The following is a 21,876-nucleotide window of genomic DNA, read 5'->3' as shown; positions in this document are numbered from 1 at the left end:
AAGTGGGGGGGTGTAAGAGGTTATACAGGAAGTAAAATATTTAAGTTAAGTAGTCCGGCCTGACAGCATCGGTACAGTCATTTCCAAAAATGTCAAATAATAACACCACTTCACCTACTCGGGCAATATCAAGAAAAGTTTCGTGGCCTCTCTAATCTTCCGTGAACAATTTGGTTCACAGATTGTTAATTAGCAAAAATGTAAATACAAATATTTATTAAACAAAACTGCAAGTATTCACAAAAAACAGAAACTATTATATACAGTACAAATGTTTTCTTAGCGTCTAACATTGTACATCCAATTCTCTCTCCCAGCTGCCTTATAGCACTAAATACATTTCGATATAAATGTATTTAAAAGTAAATTTAAGCATTTTCATAAACTAGATTATCCAAAGGTGATCTTACCCTTTAAATGGATGATTTAAATAAAACAAATTCTGGTCCCTAACAATCATACATCCATATAAACAAGAATGAAAAAAAAGGTGCCTAGTTGATTTATAAAATGAAATGTTATTAGCTCCAGGGGAAGTATGTCTCCTTTCTCTAAAATTACTAAACTCCCTTCAGTGCTGAAATAACAGTTTGGTTTTGGATCTAGAAGAGGAATCAGTGATAAATATCAACAGTGTGCTGTAGCTCAATAGCTCCTGTTTCTCAGAATGCAATGCATCTTCTTCATACTTGTTTATCCTTCCATCTCTGACTTCCTTATATTCTTAGTACACCAGACGGTCACATTGGCTGTTAGTCATCTTTGACAAATTGTTAGTGTTTTTCTATGTTTTCCACAGCTGAGAATTTAGAAATTAAATAAACATATCCTTTAAATGCATTCAGAAGCACTTACTGTGCACTGTAATCATTAAGACTTCGTGAAGCCCAGATGTTTCTTTGAACAACCATCAGTTTTCAGTCTAAAACCCCAAGGCATCAACAAAGCAAAACTACTAAAACTGATCTACTCTGTAACTCTGTAGTTGTTCTTGTCCACTTGTGAATTTTGTTTTCTTTATCAGTGTTTGAGTGCCAGTGTGGAACTCCATATATGGATCTTGCTGAAAAGTAAGCCACTGTGTCCCATACATTAGGAGCTGACTGCATTGGGAGGCACATTGGCATCAAGTCAGTAGGGTTTTCTGAGGCTGAGGTGCTTATTCGGACCACAGGTTGAGCGCTATAATACGTACGTCTTGGGTTCAAGCCAGAACACTAACGCACTGTGAATAAGATTCCCCAAGTGGTGAAGCATGGTTGATTGAACATCATCTACTGTATATAGGGTTAGATTTAATTACCCTGGTCTCTCAGCATTCTATTGAACAGTGACTCCCCAGAATTCTTGAGTACCTGAAGGCTTGTAGTGATGTCAGTGAGAGATGCACCGATGCTTCAGTCTTGTGTACTCTGAAACTTGTGAGGAATGAAACGCCCAACAACTCTGCAGGTGGTTCATGTCAAAGAAGCATGTCAATTCCAAGCCTTTCCTTTATTTTCCATGTGTTTGAAAACCTCCGAGGAGTGATATGCACTTCCAAACACATGGAAAATAAATAATACAGAAAAGAGTCCATAGTTCTGAAGGAAGAGAACTTTCTGAAACTCCCATTGTTTTAATTATTTTAGTTTTTTTACCCTCCTTCCCAAATCTGGAAATTTTAGCAATTGATGCTGACTATGACTATGTGATTGACTATGTGCACTGTCAGTTGCTTGGGATCCTGCTTTTTTATCAGTATTCAGTAGTGTACTAGCACTGTAGATGCATTGATGAATGTGTAAGATAGTCATTTGTATCTGTGTTCATGCTGCGTTCTGTTTCTTTTTTTTACACGTGACATATAGTTGATGCATTTTTTTGTTCTTTCCAGATTCAAAACGTTTTTACTTTTTGACGTTACACATCTATCAAGATCAGATCAGATTACTTTCTTAGCCACATACAATTTCTTGTGTTAGGAATTTGTCTTTTTCGCATACCCCAGCTTGCTCTCTATGAGACACACAGACAGAAAGAAGCTTGGGGTCAGAGCGCAGGGTCAGCCATTGCACAGCGCCCCTGGAGCAGCTGGGGTTAAGGGCCTTGCTCAGGGGCCCAACGGAGTAGGATTCCTCTGCCGGCCCCGGGATACAAACCGACAGCCTTCCAGTCACAGGCACAGATCCTTAGCCACTGCTCCGCCCCAACACATTCGTGGTGATAGTCGATTTTTGTTTTTGCAAACCTCATAAAGGTTAGAAGGTTTTCTGGTGCCATAGCAGAAAGTTAGAAGCCGTGTTATTATGAGACGGTCTCTAAGCAACCAGTGTTAGTTCATGACATGCTAACACTCGCTCTGTGATTTATGACTGGCTGTACTGTGAACCCTTTGTTTCAAAGGACAGGGTAATAAAAAGCCCGCTCTTGAGAATGCATGCCAGAGTGCACGGCTGTCAAGATCCTTTTTGCACATTTTAAAAATAAAACTTCTTATATAGAGAATTCATGACCAAGAGCGAAGAATCAAATTTAGGTGCTCAGAGATGAAAATTTACACAGTTATTAAACAAATAGATATACAGATCAAGTAGGCCATCAGTGAGAGTTAATGGTCAACTCCTTCTTCTTCATTGGAAATATTTTAAAGGCTTTGTTTATGTTGCACTCATCGTTGCAGTCATTCCTATCTGATGTCTCTAAAGATAGCAGTAAAGAATTAGAGACCTTGTCTCTGGTTGTCACTAATAATGTTTCCCAGAATGCAAACCACCCATTGTGGAGTTTGGAATTTGCCACTGTCTGTCATGAAGATGAGGTGTAAGCAGCTGTAAATTATTGGCAATGCCATGTGCTTTTCTTGAACATCCTCGTCTAGCCTCTGCCAGCTCTTATGCCTGCCAAAACACCAGCGTAATTAAAACTTTTATACTTTTATCTGGCCAGCTAATCTGTTGCAGCCAGAGCTAGACTGAGAGAGACTGCATTTTAACAGAACAGGAGCTAGACTGTATTTTAACAGAACAATTTTTCAGTTGACTAAAGGTTATATTTTTAATTGATTTAAAATTTACATTTATCCTTTTACTCATGATCTAAGCCACTGTTAGTGTATTGCTTCTCACAAGTCTTGGGTGTTAAAAACTCCAGAGAAGCAGAAAGTAGTTGTTGTCACACAGCAGAAGAATCCTTTGGGCTGTCACAGAAACTACAGCACAGCTGACCACACCCTTGCACCTTGGCCTGTTGTTTTACATCCTTCTCTTTGTGTTGGGTTGTGGTATTTTATGAAGACAACCTGATCCCGATCCTTGGCTAACAAATTATAATAATTCAATGCATCAGCAAGTGTATTTCATTTCAAGGGGTCTCAAAGTGTTTTACATATAGGAGAGGATTCTCTTCACCCACCACCTGGGTGACATGTGGTAGCCATTGTGTGCCAACCCACTGCATAGCAGATAACGTGGAATGGAAAATTCCTTCCACCATCCACCATTGAATTAAGGTGGGACTTTAGCTAGGCCACATTGTGGAATTTAGTCAGGCCACCCATAATCTTAATGCACATTTGTCCATGACAAAGTAATCAGAAGCACCTCTACCTCAATATGGGCATCACTGTCACCATACTGCCCCTAGCCACCATCATCCAGGGTGAAGTGTGCTGCCCTACTGGACCACCAGTGCACCAGCATTGCTTACAGCAGCAACCTGCTGTTTCTTTTTCCGGGGCCTGTTCTGACCAGGACTTGCTCTCCTAGCTAGTGAAATCTGAGGAACTCAGGTTGCAGAGTGGCAATGCAGCTATTAAAATGTTACAGTAATGATATTGATCTGATGCAACTTTAATGTCCCATGTTATTTAATTGATTAAATCTGCATGTAAAAATATGTATTTGTATTACGTTCTTCTGTCTTTTGCAGTTTTTAACTTTACCTTTAACCATGTTTACCTTTTTCATCTTTGATTTATGAATGTGGATAATTGGAATTTTAAGTTACTTTTAATCTTGTAACAGAGTGTAATGCAGGAAAGAATGCCTTGTAATGTATTGTTTTTAACTACTATAAATATATAATTTACTGTCAAAGCACTTAGAAACTGTGACGCAAATTGCCAGGTGTTCTGTGTAAATGCCTGTGCCATTGACCTGAGGATAGAAGTGATTGCGTAAACAATATACAAAGAGAAATGTAAATTTCATTTGAAGGTTACTTACTGGAATTATAACATTGAATTGGTTATGACCTTTTTTAATCACTCAATTCAGATAAATTAATCAAAATCACACCATAAACATTTTAGCTATGTACTTTTATTTTTTAAAAAACACACATGCATAAATACAATGATTAGTTTTATAATTTTCTAAGAAGTGTTCTGACATATTTATTTTGTATTAGTTCAATTAAGTAGCTGTGTCAGCATTTGTAGGTTGCAAAGGAACAAGTAAAGGTTTATTCCATGCTGAAAAGAAACACAGCATTTCACGTGTGAGCCTTCTTCACCATCTTTACTTGTTCCAATTTATTTTGTATAATGAAGAAAAGAAACTAAGTTCCTCCAATAATATCCTTCTTTACTTGGGGATTATAGCTGATGGGACAAGAACAAAATGTTGCCAAGACTCTCAGCCAGGAAAAACGGTTAAATTATTGTAGGTCACAGCAGCGCTCTGGAGTTGGTGAAAGTCAGTGAACTCAGATTAGATAAAACTGCATTTCCCCATTTTGGTCACATAAAGGGTAGAGATCGAATGTGTGATTATTCAGATTTGACTTTCACTGGGCTCAAGTGCTGCAGTTGTGTTATGCAGACTTTATTGACCAGAAAAGATAAGGATTTCTGTTTTAACTAAATGTGTGTCAGAAACAAAGAGATGCAAAAATGTAGTGTAGTTTTGAAAGCATTATGTGGAAATTGCTAAATGTTGTACAGCTACAAGTAATGAATTTTGAAAAAAAAAAAGCACAATGAGCATAGGGTCTTAAAGGCCTCTCGAAACTGCATCATGAAGTTTGTCTGGCAAAATCTGTTGAATTTATATTCCTATATATTACATTTGGCAAGATGACATTGATTTTTTATTTCAATGTCACAAGCACAAATGTGCTAGTTTGCTATGGTAAATAATACTGTATGTTAAATGATCATTTCAAGTCGGTAGCTGCGTCAGCATGTGCACGGTGCAAAGGAACGGGTGAAGGTTTATTCCCTGCTGAAAAGAGAAGAAAAGTAACACAACTTGTCGGCTGTGGAGCCTTCATCGATTGTGAAGAAGAAGAGGAAGGCACCACAGCCAAAATGTTGTGTCTCCTTTCAGCATGGAATAAACCTTTACTTGTTAAATTATAATGTATACCAAGTACTTTATGCACTTTTCTTCTCATTCTTTCGAATAATGTAACTGTCGTTGCAGGTTTTTATACATTCATTAAAATTGATAAGACAGTTTCCGTAAAGATATCTAGTAATCTCTTGATAGAAGCTGTAGGTGCTGTGACAACATGCGCTGAAGTTCCAGGCCACTTTTAAACAAGACGTTACATGTTCTTCTCTTTACTGGCAGGCTGATGACCACAGACAGCTCTTTGGTGCAGACGAGGGAGGAGGAAGGAGTGAAGTTTGAGCGGACGCTGGTGGCCTCCGAGTTTGTGGACTGGCTGGTCCAGGAGGGAGAGGCGTCCACCCGGGAGGAGGCGGAGCAGCTGGGCCGGAGGTTGCTGGAACATGGCATCATTCAGCATGGTGAGGCCAGCCCTGGGCACCTGGCACCCTTCACACAGGGATCTGACAATGCAAGGGCACCACCCTTTACAGCCCTTGGTCTAGTCAGGTGAAGGGATCCTTAACTACAAAAGACTATACAGAGCATCACAGAGCCTCTCCCTTCTTATGCGTGTGTTTTTAGAAAAAATAATACATGGCTGTAATAACTGAATCCAGTATACACTACACTCAGGTGACTTTAACTGTTGCCTATCGTAGTGAACCACCTTATCGGTGAGTTGACAGGGTGTGGCTGATGAGGTGTTTCAGCTTATTGAATGTCAAGCCGTGTAAAAATCAAGAAAGAAAAACACTGGAAAGCACCATTACATCTCACAGTACGGTGTCCTGCTGTCGTCAATGTATAGGTGAGCCAAATTCTTTTAAGCGATGTATCAAGTTTTTGAGTAGATCACCGTGTTGCACATCATTAAGCATGACACTGAGATTCAGAAGATTACAGTAATTATTGTCTGGAGCATTGATTGGGAGACCTAAGAATTATAGTTTAGTCTAGTTTTTACAGAACAGATTCACGCGCCTGACACCGTGTCCTTCCTATGTGCTCATCCTAACCTGCCAACTAGACATTGAAGCAAGCATTGAACATGCATTCTCATGCCGTTGGCTTATGAAATGAGAATGTCACTTATGCTGTGGATGATCTGTTCAACAGTCTCATTGAACATTTGTGGGATGACCCTGGATGAGGCTTTCACTTGTCCAGGCTCTTTGAGTAGAATGGGACTCCCACAAGACACAACTGGAAACACATGCAAAACGTGTGTGTAACAGAGGTACTGCTTCCAGCAGTAGCCACATACACTACTAGCTTCAGACTTTTCAGTGCAGAACTTCTTTCGATGACAAAAGTTAATGGGCATAATGACATGTCCGTTCATCAAGACATCAGTCCACCTTCTGCAAAAAATGATTTTACCATCGTCCTGATAGTAACTTTGTAATTCGTTAATTTTTTTGCAATTATAAGTGATAGTGGCCTTTTTGATGCTCGGTATACAATGTTCCACATGATGCCCTTTATTTTGGAAAGCCAGTTTCAAACTTCACCTTGTAGCAATAGTTACGCCATGGCCGGGGTATGTGGGACGATACACTCCTTTTACACTATGGGCCACATCCACAAAGGTTAATCGGCTATTAACACTTGAAGAACGTGAGCTCAGCCCTGGTGGTTTCTGTGTTGCTCACCCAGTAATTATTAATGTTTTTAAACTCATTAATCCCTCTCAGATTTCCACTTCCTTAGTTTTTTAGTTAAAGTTCAATGGATCAATAGACGTTTAATGAATACTATTTCTCAGAATGATATATTTTGCAGAAGAAGTGTTTTAGATAACACATGTACTGTAAGATATAGAGGCAGCATGGTTGTGCAGGTGTTAGCATTGCTCTTTCACGGCACTGAGGCCCTGGGTTCAGTTCCTGGGGTGCTCTCTGCGTGGAGTTTGTGTTTATTATATTCTTCACTCTAAGTGTGAGTGTGTGTGCCTTGTGATGAACTGGCATCCCATCCAGGGTGTACCCTGCCTTGTGCTCATTGCTTTCCAGGGTAGGCTCTAGCTCTTCTGTGACCCTGTGTTGGGTAAAACAGTTAGAAAATGGATGAATAGATGTAAGGTATACCATTTGGATGAGAATTTACACTTGACAACATTGAACATTCTAGAAACTGACACAAACAGCATAAAAAGTAAGATTTGAAAGATTAAAATAAGATATTAATGTGTAGGTAGCAATTTACAAAGTGCATTCTGAGGCTCTTAACAGTGCCAAAACTTGAACGTTCTAGAAATGTATGTAAAAAACTTTGAGAAAATAGGAGGACAGATTGCTTAAGACATTAGTCTTAGATATGTGTTGTTACTTGACTAACAGCAAAGTACAGTGCAAAAAATTCACCACTTTGTACAAAATTACTTTAAGCAAAACCAACCCATTTTTAATTACAGCAGAGGAAGAAGAAACTTGTTTTGACCTGAATTCTTATATACTGTAGGAGTGCAGAGCTTAGTGCACTGCTGCCTGAAGAAAGAGGAGTTAAGCTCGTTTCACTTTGCACTTTTACCGCTAATGCGACAGTCCCATTCACTGAGGAATATGTGGCTTTCATTTAGATGAACCAAAAGCTTTCTAGCCATTGAAGTGCTTCAAGTGCATCTATTGAAAAAAAGGTTCATTGCTCCAGTGAAAGAGCAGAACATCTTTACTGAAAATGATTGAAAACTCATTGTTACAAATGGGTGATATTCTATAAGATGCATTTTCCCTTACTACTAATTGCAGAGTAATGTGATGAAGAATTCAGAGGTGACATATGTATACCTCCCCTCCTTATTAAAGGTTGCTGCAGAGTATTTAATGATGAAGGGTCCCATGATTAAAGGATTGAATGCAGAATACTGCCATCTAGTGATTCATAAGATCCTTCCTGCCCTGTGCCATTTTATTTCCCAGTATTTATACAGAGGTGTTTTAGTATATCCAGAGACACTGCAATGTGTGTGATACAAATACCTATGCACATACCCTACTTTAAAAAACAAAAAATAAAATTGTCATTCTTTGTTTTGTTGAGAATCTAATAGCAACCCCATCATGAAGGAAGTATGCATTTTGTGTAGTGTATATATTACTTTTCACTATGGCTTTTCCTTTACATTATACTGGCAAATAATGTATAAATTGCTTGTAGCTATGAAGCTTTAAAGGTGAAGAAGGAATACAGTGCATAACTTTCTTGAGAAGTATATGGCCACATCCTTAAGTACTAGTTTGCATGATGTTATATTTCATGTAGTTGGGTTCAAGTAACACATTTTGTTTCTTCAGAAAACACATTTACTGCAAAAACATCAAAATACAGATAGGGAGTTAATACCACTTTCAAAATCAGTCTCTCTTTGTTGTCTCTATCTGCCACTCACATAAGATCTAATCTTTATTTTATTTTTGAATATTATTATTTTTTAAAATCCATAGTCTTAAACTATAGATCCACTTTATACAGTACTGTATATGTGCCCAGCAATGGACTGGCCTTTGGGCCCACCTGGCCACCATGACCCTGAATTGGATTAGCTGTTATTAATAGTGATGTGATGATGCGAGAAAGCAAAGGAGTTGTAATGTGAGCTGAGCTATGAAGAAACAATTGACTTTTCCAAAGTGGTCTGTTGTATGATAAATTAAAAATCTTTAAAAGCGCTTTGTCCGTGCTTTAATACACCTGTAGTGGTGCTCCTTTTGAAAGTGATGGCAGGGCAAGAGTGTCACGCCCTGTACACCTAGAGGGCGCTCTGCTTCTGTCTTGTTCCTAGTTCCCTGTGATTATTCATGTCTTTCCGGTGTGTCTTGTTGTGTAGCCTATTTACTTCCTGTGTCTGCTCTGCTCCTGGCTCAGCATTGACAGTTCGAATGTCCTGAGACCCGCCTAGTACCAGGTCACCCCACGTTAGTGGCCTGAGGGCATAGGTTTCTATACCAACATCGTCCGACCCCCTGAGCCTGGGCTAACCTCTGTGTTGCCCCTTTCACCGCTACACATAGGGTCTCTACTGCTCTCCTGGCCATTCCACGGCATGCCCTTCTAACATTCGTGACAAAGAGTGTAGACTCTTCAACAATTTAATTCCATGATGCAAACACTTTTGAATCTGTTTTATGCTGAGTCGTCATCCTCAAGCTAAAGGTGATTTTTTGATAACTTTTCAGGAAATAGGCAGTGTAAAGAAAACTTACTGATAGCAAACATTATCAGCTTCTCTCTCTTCCTCTGCGGAGTCCTTGAAGTGATAAAAACTTGCTGAGAGAGCCTCAGGTTACTAAGGGATTGTGAAGTATTCATATGGTGGCAGGGCAGAAATACTGTTTGTGTTAGTTTTCAAAGTAAAACATATTTTAGTAGATAAAACTATATTTCAGATCCATCCATCCATTTTCTAATCTGCTTATCCAGTACAAGGTCACGAGGAGGGCCAGAGCCCATCCCGGCAAACAATGGGCACAAGGCAGGATACACCCTGGGTAGGATGCCAGTCTATCGTAGGGCACACACACGTACTGTAAAGGTAAAATAAAGGAAAAATAAATTCTGATTTAATCTGTCTTGGTTTCAGGCTATTAGGCCACAAAACGTGTTACTTTGGAAAAGGTGTAATGCTAGATGACAGTTAACATAAATAATTCATACCTTGCAAATTTTTTCTCATACTGATTTTATATTACAAAGGCCTATGGTGTTTAACCAGAATATTGCAGAGTGTAGTTCTAGTGATAATAAGATAGGAATGAGGAAAAAAACATTGTGCGTGTTCTCCCGTGATTACGTTAATCACAGATTAAATTCTGAACATCCCATTACCTCAAACTGTAAGAAAGAATACCCTGTATTCTTCATTTTTTAGGGATTTAAAGTGGTATAAAAGTAGGACGAACACATGTGCTAGTGGATTAGGGAGAAGATTTCTGATTAATTTACCTAGTGAAAAAAAACAAACAATTAGTGGGGCACTCATCCTGTGGTCTAATGCCCCAGTATTGTGACGGTGACACTGTACTGTAAACAGGTGCCGTCCTTCGGATGAGACGTAAAACCGAGGTCCTGACTCTCTGTGTCATTAAAAATCCCAGGGCGTTTCTCGAAAAGAGTAAGGGTGTAACTCCGGCGTCCTGGCCAAATTTCCCATTGGCCCTTACCAATCATGGCCTCCTAAATAATCTCCATCTATGAATTGGATTCATCACTCTGTTCTCCTCCACACTAATAGCTGATGTGTGGTGAGCATACTGGTGGTACAGGTGGATGCTGCACATTGGTGGTGGTGGAGGAGAGTCCCCATTACCTGTAAAGCACTTTGAGTGGAGTGTCCAGAAAAGCACCTTATAAGTGTAAGGAATTATTTTTATAATTATTATTATTAATTCTGACTGGATTACAAATGGAAGACAGGGATTATGTGCATTTACACCTTTTTTGTGGAGCTGGGATACACAAAGGAACACACAAGGAATTACACATCACAGTCTTGGATATGCACATTGCACATCTTAAAATGTCGGGTTACCAACCAGAGTAGGCAACTCTGTTCATCTTCTTTGTTTACTTGATATAGTAACTAATTGATTTTCTAAATCTCACCTTCAGCTCTATGGCACTCGAGACGTCTCATCCATACGACAGCACCTCCTACAACACAGTGTCATTCATCACTATGCAAATGCTAGTGAGACATAGTGGTACACCAACTGGATTTACAGCAGCAGCTGTTGCTGGTATTGCTTGGAAGTCTCTATTCCAGCACTGGCCAGGCCTAGCTTTGCTTAGCTCCTGTGATCTGAAAACATCAGGTTGTAAGGTGATAAATGTGTCTGCTACTGATTTCCACTTGTCATCCAGGTTGCTCATTTCATTAGTGACCCTTGGTTAGAGATTTGAGGCTTATTAAACCTTGTGTGAAATCCCTCAAAAAGTCTAAAAATGCAGTCGCATTAACCTGTGTGATTGTCATTCTGAGTCGTTTCTGAAAAGAAATACAAAATAATATGGTGATCGAAACTGAAAACAACATTTTAAATGTGGTATTAGTTGAGCATATGATGCTTTTAACTGAATACCTCTTTGCTAACATTTTAAGCCTTTCAGTACACATCCCAACACTGTGCTATCCTTGTACAGTATGTTCATTGTTTTCATTTTCCTTCAGTGTTTCGATGAGGACAATGGATATTAAGGTTTTTTTTTTTCCTCGTTATTGATCAGTACTGAAAAATAAAAATGGAAGAATGCGTCATTTGGCAATTCAGACATTTCAATTAGAATGTTTTTAGATGAATGCAATAAAATCTGGACATACAGGAAAGGCTCCCAGTAATTTCTGCATAGTAACTCCGGTTTGGTTGCCCCCTCCCGCAGTGACCAACAAGCATCACTTTGTGGACAGCGGCCTCCTGTACCAGTTCAAGATGAACTTCAGGAGGAGGAGGAGGCTGATGGAACTGCTCAGCGAGAGCTGCCGGTCCATACCCGAGAGCCACGACAGCCCCTTCTGTCTGCGCAAACAGAATCAAGACACAGGCAACAACAGCTTCCTTTCAGGTAACCCCTGTGCTCTCTGCAGGGATGGCAGCTCTCCCCAGCTGAGTGCTGGAAGGAGTGAATGAATGATTGAAGGATGAGAAAGTGTGCATCTAGCCGGCCAGCAGCCATATCACCCTGCAACTCACAGCTGTCAGCCCATTGAAGCTCAGCAGGTGTGAGCCTGGTCAGTACCTGGATAGGAGACCTCCTGGGACAAACTAAGGTTGCTGCTGGAAGAGGTGTTAGTGGGGCCAGCAGGGGGTGCTCACCCTGCAGTCTTTGTAGGTCCTAATGTCCCTGTATAGTGACGGGGACTATACTGTAAAAAGGCGCCGTCCTTCGGATGAGACGTAAAACTGAGGTACTGACTCTATGTGGACATTAAAAATCCCAGGGCATTTCTTGAAAAGAATAGGGGTGTAACCGCGACTTCCTGGCCAAATTTCCCATTGGCCCTTACCAATCATTGCGCACTGTAGCTGCCGTTGCAACATCCAGGTGGGGCTACACATTGGTGGTGGTGGAGGGGATCCGCATTACCTGTAAAGCGCTTTGAGTGGAGTGTCCAGAGTGGAGTGTTATCATCATCAAGTAGAACCAACTTTCACTGAAATGCATACCCTGCTAGGATGCTGAATCACACCATCATAAACTCTCCATGAGAACAGCCTAGCAGAGAAATGGGGTGGAAGATATGAAGCCGTTTATATACTATAGCCAGGATAGATTAATGTAAAGTATCAAAGCATTTAGGATTTATTTTGTATGTTTTAGATCTGATTAACGTTGTCCTGAGTAGGACTCCAGTCTTCAAGGAAGAATGTTATAGGTTATCTGCTTAAAGACTTGATAGCATTTAATATTATCTGAAATATATTTACTGTCAGCAAACCGTGTTAAGTTTCATTTTTGACTGACCAGATTTGAAGCCAGAGAGTAATCTTATCTCAGTCAACATATGCCCTTGAATTTATTTTTCACTTTTGTCCTTGTCCGTAATATGCCGATTGCATAGATCAGACTTCACAGTGTTGTGCCAATTTGAAAAGAGTTGATTTATCTCTGTTTATATAATAAGTCAAAATGCAAAGACATCCACTACCCTGTAAGTAATGGGCATATCAACTATACAAATATTTTGTATTTAATAAAAGGAGGTATTGAGAAATTATTTCTCCTACTATTGTTTTTCTTTACTGCTTCTTTTATTTGAACAGCTGTACACACATATTCAGGACTTTCATATTCATGTTTTTTTCAGTCAGTCATTCCCTAAAATAACTACCTTTCTGATTACAACACTTTTGATTTGACTGCAATTTCCTCATATTATTACTGTATTGTATTGTAATTTGATAGTGATGGGCTTTGAGTTTATGTCAACTATGGTTTGATTTCAATTGAGATAGTGTTAGAACTATTTTCAAGGACTCCTTTATTAATCTAAATGACAGAATGTGTGTTTTAGTACATGTAGGACACTACCTTTGTCTGAAATAGAATGGTGATGTCTAAGGAGTACTGTTCTCAGATTTTGATTTTTTTTAATTAATTAAAACAGAAATTGAATGTTCACACATACTGTAGCAGAAAGACTTTAATAGTTTGGTTAAACTTATATTATTCATAGTATTGTACTGTTGGTGATAGAAAATCTGCATAAGCTGGAAGCACATTATTTCAGGTATCACTTCCGAGTCATGGTTATTTATTAAGAATATACTAACATTTAACAAATGATGGGCAGCTCTTGTATAAAGGCAAATTAGGTACTTATTCCTCTAACACAAAACGAATGTGTACTCTACATATTTTAATATGTCGTGAATAGTATTAGTGATGTAATGTATTAGTAATTTACTGGTACTTAATGACTTGCATGAATTGTTTCAGTAAGAAAGTAGTAAGTTGTATGTGCCGTAGAGATGACATCCAAAGTAAGGTGTTATCAAACAACATGATACAACAGTATCTCTGGAGCGCTCAAAAAAATTAACGACTCTCTTCATGTATCCTGGATGCAGGCAGGAGTTTAAAAACTTTATACATGCAAACCCAAATCTGAGGTAATATACATACAGCATTTGGTTTCTCTTTTAGTGATATGCATAGAACTATTTTGGCTTTAAAAACTGGACAGCCACTGGAGAGTTATTTTGAAATAAGGAATTTTCGTTGTTTTGATCTTGTTACTTGAACATGTGGTGGCCTTCCTTGGCTTTGGCCAATCACTTAAGGTGTTGTTTGGAACTTTAAGGACTGATTTATAACTAATACATGTGTTTTGTATTGGGTTCTGTGTGATGTCCAGAATGAGATTCAGGATTGCCCTGCTTGTTCGTTATTTTATTCTCAGTGTTGTTAATCAAAGAAATAAGGGGACAGCTAATGAGAGTGTTCTAAGACTGTTCTCATCCAGCAGCAATTTTCTGTATAGGCAAGAATGTGAACTGAACTTTGAAGAGGGTTGATTAACTAGAAACAAAAAAGTTAAAAAGTCATTAACCTTATTTTAAAAATCTCTTGCTGTTGTCATCTCCCTTGGGTTATGGTCATTCCTTTGGCAGACGCTTGTCAGAATTTAATGTGCAGTCCTAATCTGAATTTAATGAAGCAATTTCTCAGGCTCCAAGGAGCACATTCGTATTCAAGTAACAAGAGCCTGTACTGAAGACTTCACATTATCCAGGAGACTTAACACAAGGAACTGGGATCTTAGTTATAAACCAGAGTCTTAAACTTCTGTGTCAGCTCAGTAAATGGCTTCAATAAAGAGAGTTTTAACATTATCCAAGTCTCTGGAAGTAATGCTTAAAAATAGCTGGAGCTGCTATTGTCAGATGCCATGGGAACCAGGACATTTCAGAGGAGAATGTTAACATCCCCAGGATTATTAGACTACTGTTAGAGCCACACATTTTGTTCATTCACCATCAAAAGGATAATACAGTAATACAGTACATTTTAACAGTCTAAAGTTTCAAGGTTGGCATCCGTTTTGAACAACAGATTAACAGTATTTATCTGAGAACAAGTTGTCATTGCAAATATGAAAAAAGGTACAATACCTGCTACCAAATGTTACCATAGATACATGTCTGTTATACACACACTCTGTATAATTCAATGGTATGTGGATCTGAAAGGGCCAATCTGTGTTATGTTTGTGGCGGGAACATCGATTAAAAATCATCCAAACAAAAAAATCCAGGCTGTAACAAATCAAATAAACATAACCATGTCACATTCAAAGCGTTCCTTGGAGTTAGCTTCTTTTATTGTGCTTTCCAAGACTTTCCAAGGAATCTGTCTTTCCCAGTGTGGGTTTTTTTTGTGCCAATTAAACCAGTGACATAGGTAGATGAAACCAGTGACATAGGTAGACGAGTCCAATGTAATCCTTTGTCTTTTATAGTAATTAGGACTTCTGTGATGAATTGAGAAAATTGCTTGAACCATTTGTGACTGGACATTAGGAAACTCCAGTTAAGTATTGCTTTTGATCCTGATCACATATTGTAAATACCGTTTGTGAACACATCTACTGTATGAAGTCCAGCTTTCATACTGCCTGACTTGCATTATTCCCTCTTGTCTGATTTGCATAATTGTAAATGACGAATGGGGTATTGCAGGTATATATTTACAAGTTCATAGAAAGTCAGAAGTAAAGTCAACTTTTTAAAGTACCACAGATATAAACTAAAAGTCTTTAGTTTACAGTTTTTAGCTGTATGGTAGCGGCCATATCACCCTGCAACTTACAACTGGCAGGCCACTGAAGCTAATCAGATGTGAGCCTGGGAGCCTCACTGGGTGGGAGACCTCCTGGGAAAAACTAAGGTTGCTGCAGGAAGACATGCTAGAGGGGCCAGTAGGGGGCGCTCACCCTGAAGTCTAATGCCCCAGTATAGTGACGGGGCCACTATACTGTAAAAAGGTGCTGTCCTTCGAATGAGATGTAAAACCGAGGTCCTGACTCTCTGTGGTCATTAAAAATCCCAGGGTGTTTCTCGAAAAGAGTAGGGGTGTTACCTCGGCATCCTGGCCAAATTTCCCATTGGCCCTTACCAATCATGGCCTCCTAATAATCCCCATCTAGAATTGGCTTCATTACGCTGTTCTCCTCCCCACTGATAGCTGATGTGTGGTGAGCGTTCTGCCGCACTATGGCTGCCGTCGCATCATCCAGGTGGATGCTGCACATTGGCAGTGGTGGAGGGGAGTCCCCATTACCTGTAAAGCACTTTGAGTGGAGTGTCCAGAAAAGTGCTATAGAAGTATAAGGAATTATTCTCATTACAATAATTTTGTGAATACATTTTTTTTCAAGCTAGTGGGTAACATCTCAGTGGAAGTAGAAAACACTTTATTTCTGTAATTAAAGTTGAGCGTTCTAAAACAGGATGTTTGTTATCTTGTACTTTATAATATCCGCACAGCAATGAAAAGAACCTCCCACTTTCTCACTGTAATGAGAAATGTTTGCTTTATGGTTTAACATTTACATTAGATAACAGCACAAGGTAAAGGTAACCGTGACCTTCTGAGAGCAGAACAAAATTGTTGGTGCTGTCTCGGGTAACAATCACTGAAAGTGAAACATGGGGCCTTGCACAGATCGTAAGTGCTTCTTCACTTTTAATCATACTGTACGTTTACATTTTAAATTTTATTGTAAGAGTTGTAACTGTAATGTAATTGAATTTTAGTGTGTGATATTTTTAGAATAGTTGTAAAGTAACTACTGAAGTTGCTGCCAGTTTGCTATGTTTTTGCTAAAGGCTAGTGTCTGATAAACTGTTATTTGCTGATTACACATTTTTTTCCTCAGCAGACATTCCACATTCCTCTCTCAACAATGCAAAACAGACCAGAATGTCAGTAAGACATAACTGTATTCTAAATTTGATTGACATTGAGTAGATTTGAATAGCTTTCCGTCTCAGACTTATTTTGAGAGTACAGTATATGATGACATATTCACTGATAAAAGTACCTGCTAATTCAAAGTGTTGATTCAAAGTCAGTCACTTGGAAAAAATAGCGTTATTTTGTCTCGGGGTGTTGTCTGATAAGAATGAGCTCTGAGAAGCAGGAGATAAAAGTCTGGTTTGAACTGTCATGGTTTTATTAAGACAGCCTCTTTCAAATCTGTCCCAGAAGAGAAAGTATCCCTGGAATAGCAAAGGGGTATGTTGTAGAGAAATAATGTATATATTGAGATAACTAAATACAGTGAAAGATAGGTTTCTACATGGGAATAAGCACACCTAAAACAGTGGACTATTGATACACCATCTTCAAGTAGATTATCTTTGTCCTGACAGAGTGACAGAGCCGATCATCGTTGATCAGCCAGTGAACAGATTCTTGACTTGCCATGCAGTGTTCTGGCTCTTGCCACCTCTGTCTTACAGAAGTACTTTGCTGTTTGTGCAATCTGTTTTTATTTTTGTGTCTTGACAGCATTGTGAAGTCCTGAGGGTGGGATTGTAATGTCACAACCCAGTACACTAGGGTTGTTTATGTCACAAATGCAAACAAGAGGTTTGCATTTTGAAATGCATCCAGTGCTTGATTATGCTCATATTTGAATAATTGCAGCACCACTGGACAGACCTTTTCTTAACTGTTACTCAGTTTGTCTTAAACACTGTACAGGTATGGATGGTATGCAGTTCAAGTCATTGCTTGAGCCCTTTTTCTTGTTGCTAACTTTCAGGTGAAAGATGTTTGGTTACAGTCCATAAAATGTGTGCATCGCTAAAAGTTCATGGGTTCAGGTATTTCTCATATTTTGTCATCCAGTTTCTTGACTGGGGCACTGTCTGTGTGTTGGATCAATGCCAAAGTTGGACAGTTGCTATAATTCTCAAGCTGTTGGCAAAGACCCTATCAGCCATGGGCAAGTGCTGAAGAACTGCCTGTTTTATCTCATTTTGACAACTTCCTTGGCAATTCACCATGTGCCCTCTCTACAATGTTCCATATTATATCTGGTGTTAATTTGCCAAACGGTTTTTAAATAGAAGAGTTGGCCTGATGTCCACACTGCCTAAAAGCATATAACATTTGAAAGTGCAGAAGAAAGTACTGAAGGGTACTCCTTGGTGACAGGGAAGTAGGTGTATGTGTATTCTTTGTTTTTGCATTTTGCATTGTTTCATACAATACAAACTCTTCTTTATAAATGGATTCATATACAGTAGATTCGAGACTGAATTGTTTGGGAGATTTTGGAGAAATAAAGGGATTCTCATTATAGCAGATATTTAAATGAGGATAGTCTTCATTAATCAACCTGTTGATAAATCATCCACAGAATTGTTTCACAAACAAAAAATGTAAAAATAAGAATATGAAAAAAGAAATGTAAACAGCAGAATGAAAACCCACAGACAGAAAGGGAACAGAATGTGGTTTCAGAAGGAATATTGCAAAAATACAGCAGTATTATCTGAATTCTTTATGACAGCTTTCGAATCTTCCTGTTGTGGAGGATTTTGTGAAGGTCAGTGGGATAGAATTCTGAACAGATTCTAATGTATTCAAAACAATACACTTTGTAATTGTAAGATTCTAATGTATTATACAATACACTTTGTCCCTGTGTTTCTCATAGCTACATGTGGATTAAGACAGCACCACTAAAAGCAGCTCAGGAGCAAATTAAGGAGTTTTTATGAAAAAAAATCAAGGTGTCGACAGATCTCAAAAGCTAAACATGACTGTGCCTGGTTAATCCTGGAGTCACTTATAAGGAAAGCTACAGTATGTTACTGCTGGACTACTACTGGTGGGTGGACCAGTAGTAGTGGCACTCTTTCTACTGGCCCAGAATCTTAAGCGCTTTGAGTGGAGTGTCCAGAAAAGCACTATATAAGTGTAAGCAATTATTATTATTATTAAAACAAGCCCCACTGTATGGTGACCAGGAACACTGTGCTCTGCATTTCTTTGACAGAATCATTAAGTAGATCGTGGCTACTATCTACCTGAATTGATCTCTTTATCCTCTTAAATGGGAACTGCAAAGTTATTTTTATATTTCGGGGTTAGAAAGAATCAGCACTGATGAGTGCATTTCAAACCACAATGAAAGTAAAATGTACACAGTGACTTGTAAAGCTTATTGTTAAATTTACATTTCAAAATTATTCAGCAACAGAGCTTCCAGTGAAGTGTTGTGGCCTCGTTACATTGTAAACAAGCGGTCTTGTGAGCATGACTTTTATTTGATTTCAAGGGGGTTTTGCTGACAAATACAACTTACTTGTTAACTCTGTGCGGATCACATTGGAACATTTTTTGCGGAGAAATGTCTGCTGCACAACCTGTAACTATTTGCTCTTACATAGAAATACATTAGTCATTACAGTAACTAGTGAGCAGGAAGGGCCACTTCACGTCGCAATTAATGGGAACCCGAATTCAAGTTTGCGACAACATGGCGATTTACAGTACTTCCACAAAGTTCTTAAATTTGTGCTTAACGCAAATTTTGGATAATTTTTCTGTAACGTCAATGAATACATTTTGTTGCCAAGATTTAATAAAAGGTCTTAGAAATTGCGTCTGGAGTTCCCCTTTAAATCTCTTCAATTGGTGAAGCAAATCACTCATTTCATAGCCTGATCTACTATGCAGTGAGACTGCTGGAAAACATAGTAATAGCTGCCATATGACACCCAGGTAGGTGCTGCTCTTCATTGATGGATGTAAAGCTCTTTTGGATCTTTGGTGGTGGAAAGCTCCCTATAAATGAAATGATTCAAATTAATTAAATAGTAAATGTAATGTTGTGCAATCATAACCTAACAGATGAAATCCGTGAATGAAATAAGTACTCGATGAACATCATAAGTGCTGTAGCCGGAACTGGCTTTATCCACCAATCACAAGAAATGATGCGTAAGGGGAAACCGCTAACCATGGCATTGTTCCTTCTCCGGCAGTCAGCCCCACCAAGGAGATCAAGATCGTGTCTGCCGTGCGCAGGAGCAGCATGAGCAGCAGCTGTGGCAGCAGTGGCTATTACAGCAGCAGCCCCACCCTGAGCAGCAGCCCCCCCGTGCTCTGCAACCCCAAGTCAGGTACGAGTCACGTCCGGTCCGCCGCCGTCTCTTGACCTGTGCTGAAGCGACATTCTGAAGTGACATTATGGTGGAGCGGTGGCACTGTGGCTAAGAATCTGCATCTGTGGCTGGAAGGTTGCTGGTTTGTATCCCGCGGACAGCAGAGGAATCCTACTGTTGGGCCCCCTAGGAAGCCCCTTAGCCCCAACTGCTCCAGGGGCGCCGTATAAATGGCTGACCCTGCGCTCTGACCCCAAGCTTCTCTCCCTGTCTGTGTGTCTCATGGAGAGCAAGTTGGGGTAGGCGAAAAGACAAATTCCTAACAGAAGAAATTGTATTTGACCAATAAAGTGATTTTAAATAAATAAAAAAATCGTATTCCCCTGCGTGCTGCGTTACCAGAAAGAGACAGCATTGGCAGTAAAAGTACAGCGCCTCGTATGCAACCAAGAAAGTCATTGCATAGAATGGATCGCAGCTCCAGGGTGTGTATGATCTAATAAAAAACCAGGCCTGGAGTTTTGGGCTTCCTATGGAAGATATAAGTCAAAAAGGGAAGAAACACTGATATTTTTTCCCTTGAAGTTCTTCTCAGGAATCACTTGTAGCTGCCATGAAAGTCTTAACTGTTTGAGCAGGTGTCCTTTTTTGTCACGCTGCTTCTCATTACCTCTTCCAAGCAGACCACTGGCCTGTAAACATACCCTGATCTGGCTTTAACTCTTGTGGAGATCTTCCAGTGTTCTGTTTCTAGCACAACATTGTTTTTCAAGCTAAAAATGTGTATAATAATGTCAAGGAGAACAAATTATTCTTTAACCAGCTGGGATTTATATACAAATGTATTCAGATTCTTGCTGAGTTTTCACCATGTGTTGTTTTAAAGCTTGCAGTCATGACATTTAGAAGTAGAAGTAGCAATTAAGATTTTTTATTTATACAACCTACTCCTTACACATATTTCAAACCCTGTGCTGTGGCAAACCTAAATTCATTTAGACGCACAAATCTACCATAACGAGTCCACATCAACTTAGCTTACACTAGTAAAAATCGGCTTCTTTGGTGTGGAAATAATCTTATGATCTTACTCTCAGGGCTGAACAAACATTTACAGTATCATGTTGTGGGGTTTTTGTCAAGTCAAATTGCACTTGGTCAGGATAATTCTAGTGTATCTGCACTTTCAGAGGGACAGACAAATAACAGATGAGCTTCTGGTGAGGATGAAATGAGCCACAATGCATTCACTGCAAAGGCAATATGTCAGGACCTCTGAGTGTTACTTCAATAAAAGGCATATTAATCCTGAATCATCCTATACTAAACACTGTAAAGACATCAGAAAGATTAATCTAGGAATTCACTTACAGTGCTAAAAAGTGTACTTACCTGGGCCTTATGGGCCTTTTGCAGAGATAAAAGGAACTTGCAATTGAATTTGGAAGACATGACTATTGTAAGTATCAATCACCTCTATATGTGATTGGGTTCAGTTGTGAGAGTATTGTGTTCCACTTGACCTACTGAAAAGTGAAGTTTTTTATATTCTTAACGTGTGAAGCTTGATATTTTAGTTTTTTTACTGTAGCAGGAATTGGCGTCTCAGAGTGTACAGGGAATGTAACATGATTAATCAAAATAAACCTCATGGTGGCTCATTGACTAGCATTATGTTTTTGGATGCTCAAACCATCCAACCAAGCTGATGAATTGAATGCTTGTTGATTTAGACCAAAAAACCTGCTCAGAGGGGAGTCCTTTTCTGGGCTATAATCCTAAACTCCATTTTAGGATTATGATTCAGAATTCATGGATTGATCACTTACATGAGCACAGAAATGAAGCTCACACAGAACATGGAAGGGTAAAAACTGCATCATTAAGATTATTTTATTTAATGTGACTTCACAAAAGGCTGAAACTTAGCCTTATATGTGTTG

At 39.1% G+C, this 21,876-nt stretch overlaps 1 protein-coding gene across 2 annotated transcripts in view; it reads left to right on the top strand.

Moving 5' to 3' along the window:
* deptor (DEP domain containing MTOR-interacting protein) overlaps positions 1-21,876 on the top strand; it is a 50,659-nt gene that overhangs the window by 16,829 nt on the left and 11,954 nt on the right. For both annotated transcript variants that reach the window (XM_088600976.1, XM_088600975.1), the window contains exons 5-7: positions 5,556-5,734; positions 11,691-11,873; positions 19,814-19,951. In XM_088600976.1, the coding sequence (XP_088457102.1) occupies positions 5,556-5,734; positions 11,691-11,873; positions 19,814-19,951 (500 nt within the window). The remainder of the gene's footprint in view (positions 1-5,555; positions 5,735-11,690; positions 11,874-19,813; positions 19,952-21,876) is intronic.

The sequence above is a fragment of the Lepisosteus platostomus genome, chromosome 12, assembly GCF_059453375.1.
Source record: "Lepisosteus platostomus isolate fLepPlt1 chromosome 12, fLepPlt1.hap1, whole genome shotgun sequence".
NCBI lineage: Eukaryota > Metazoa > Chordata > Actinopteri > Semionotiformes > Lepisosteidae > Lepisosteus > Lepisosteus platostomus.
Note: the sequence above shows the minus strand (reverse complement) of the source record. Positions and strands in the feature narration are given on the sequence as shown.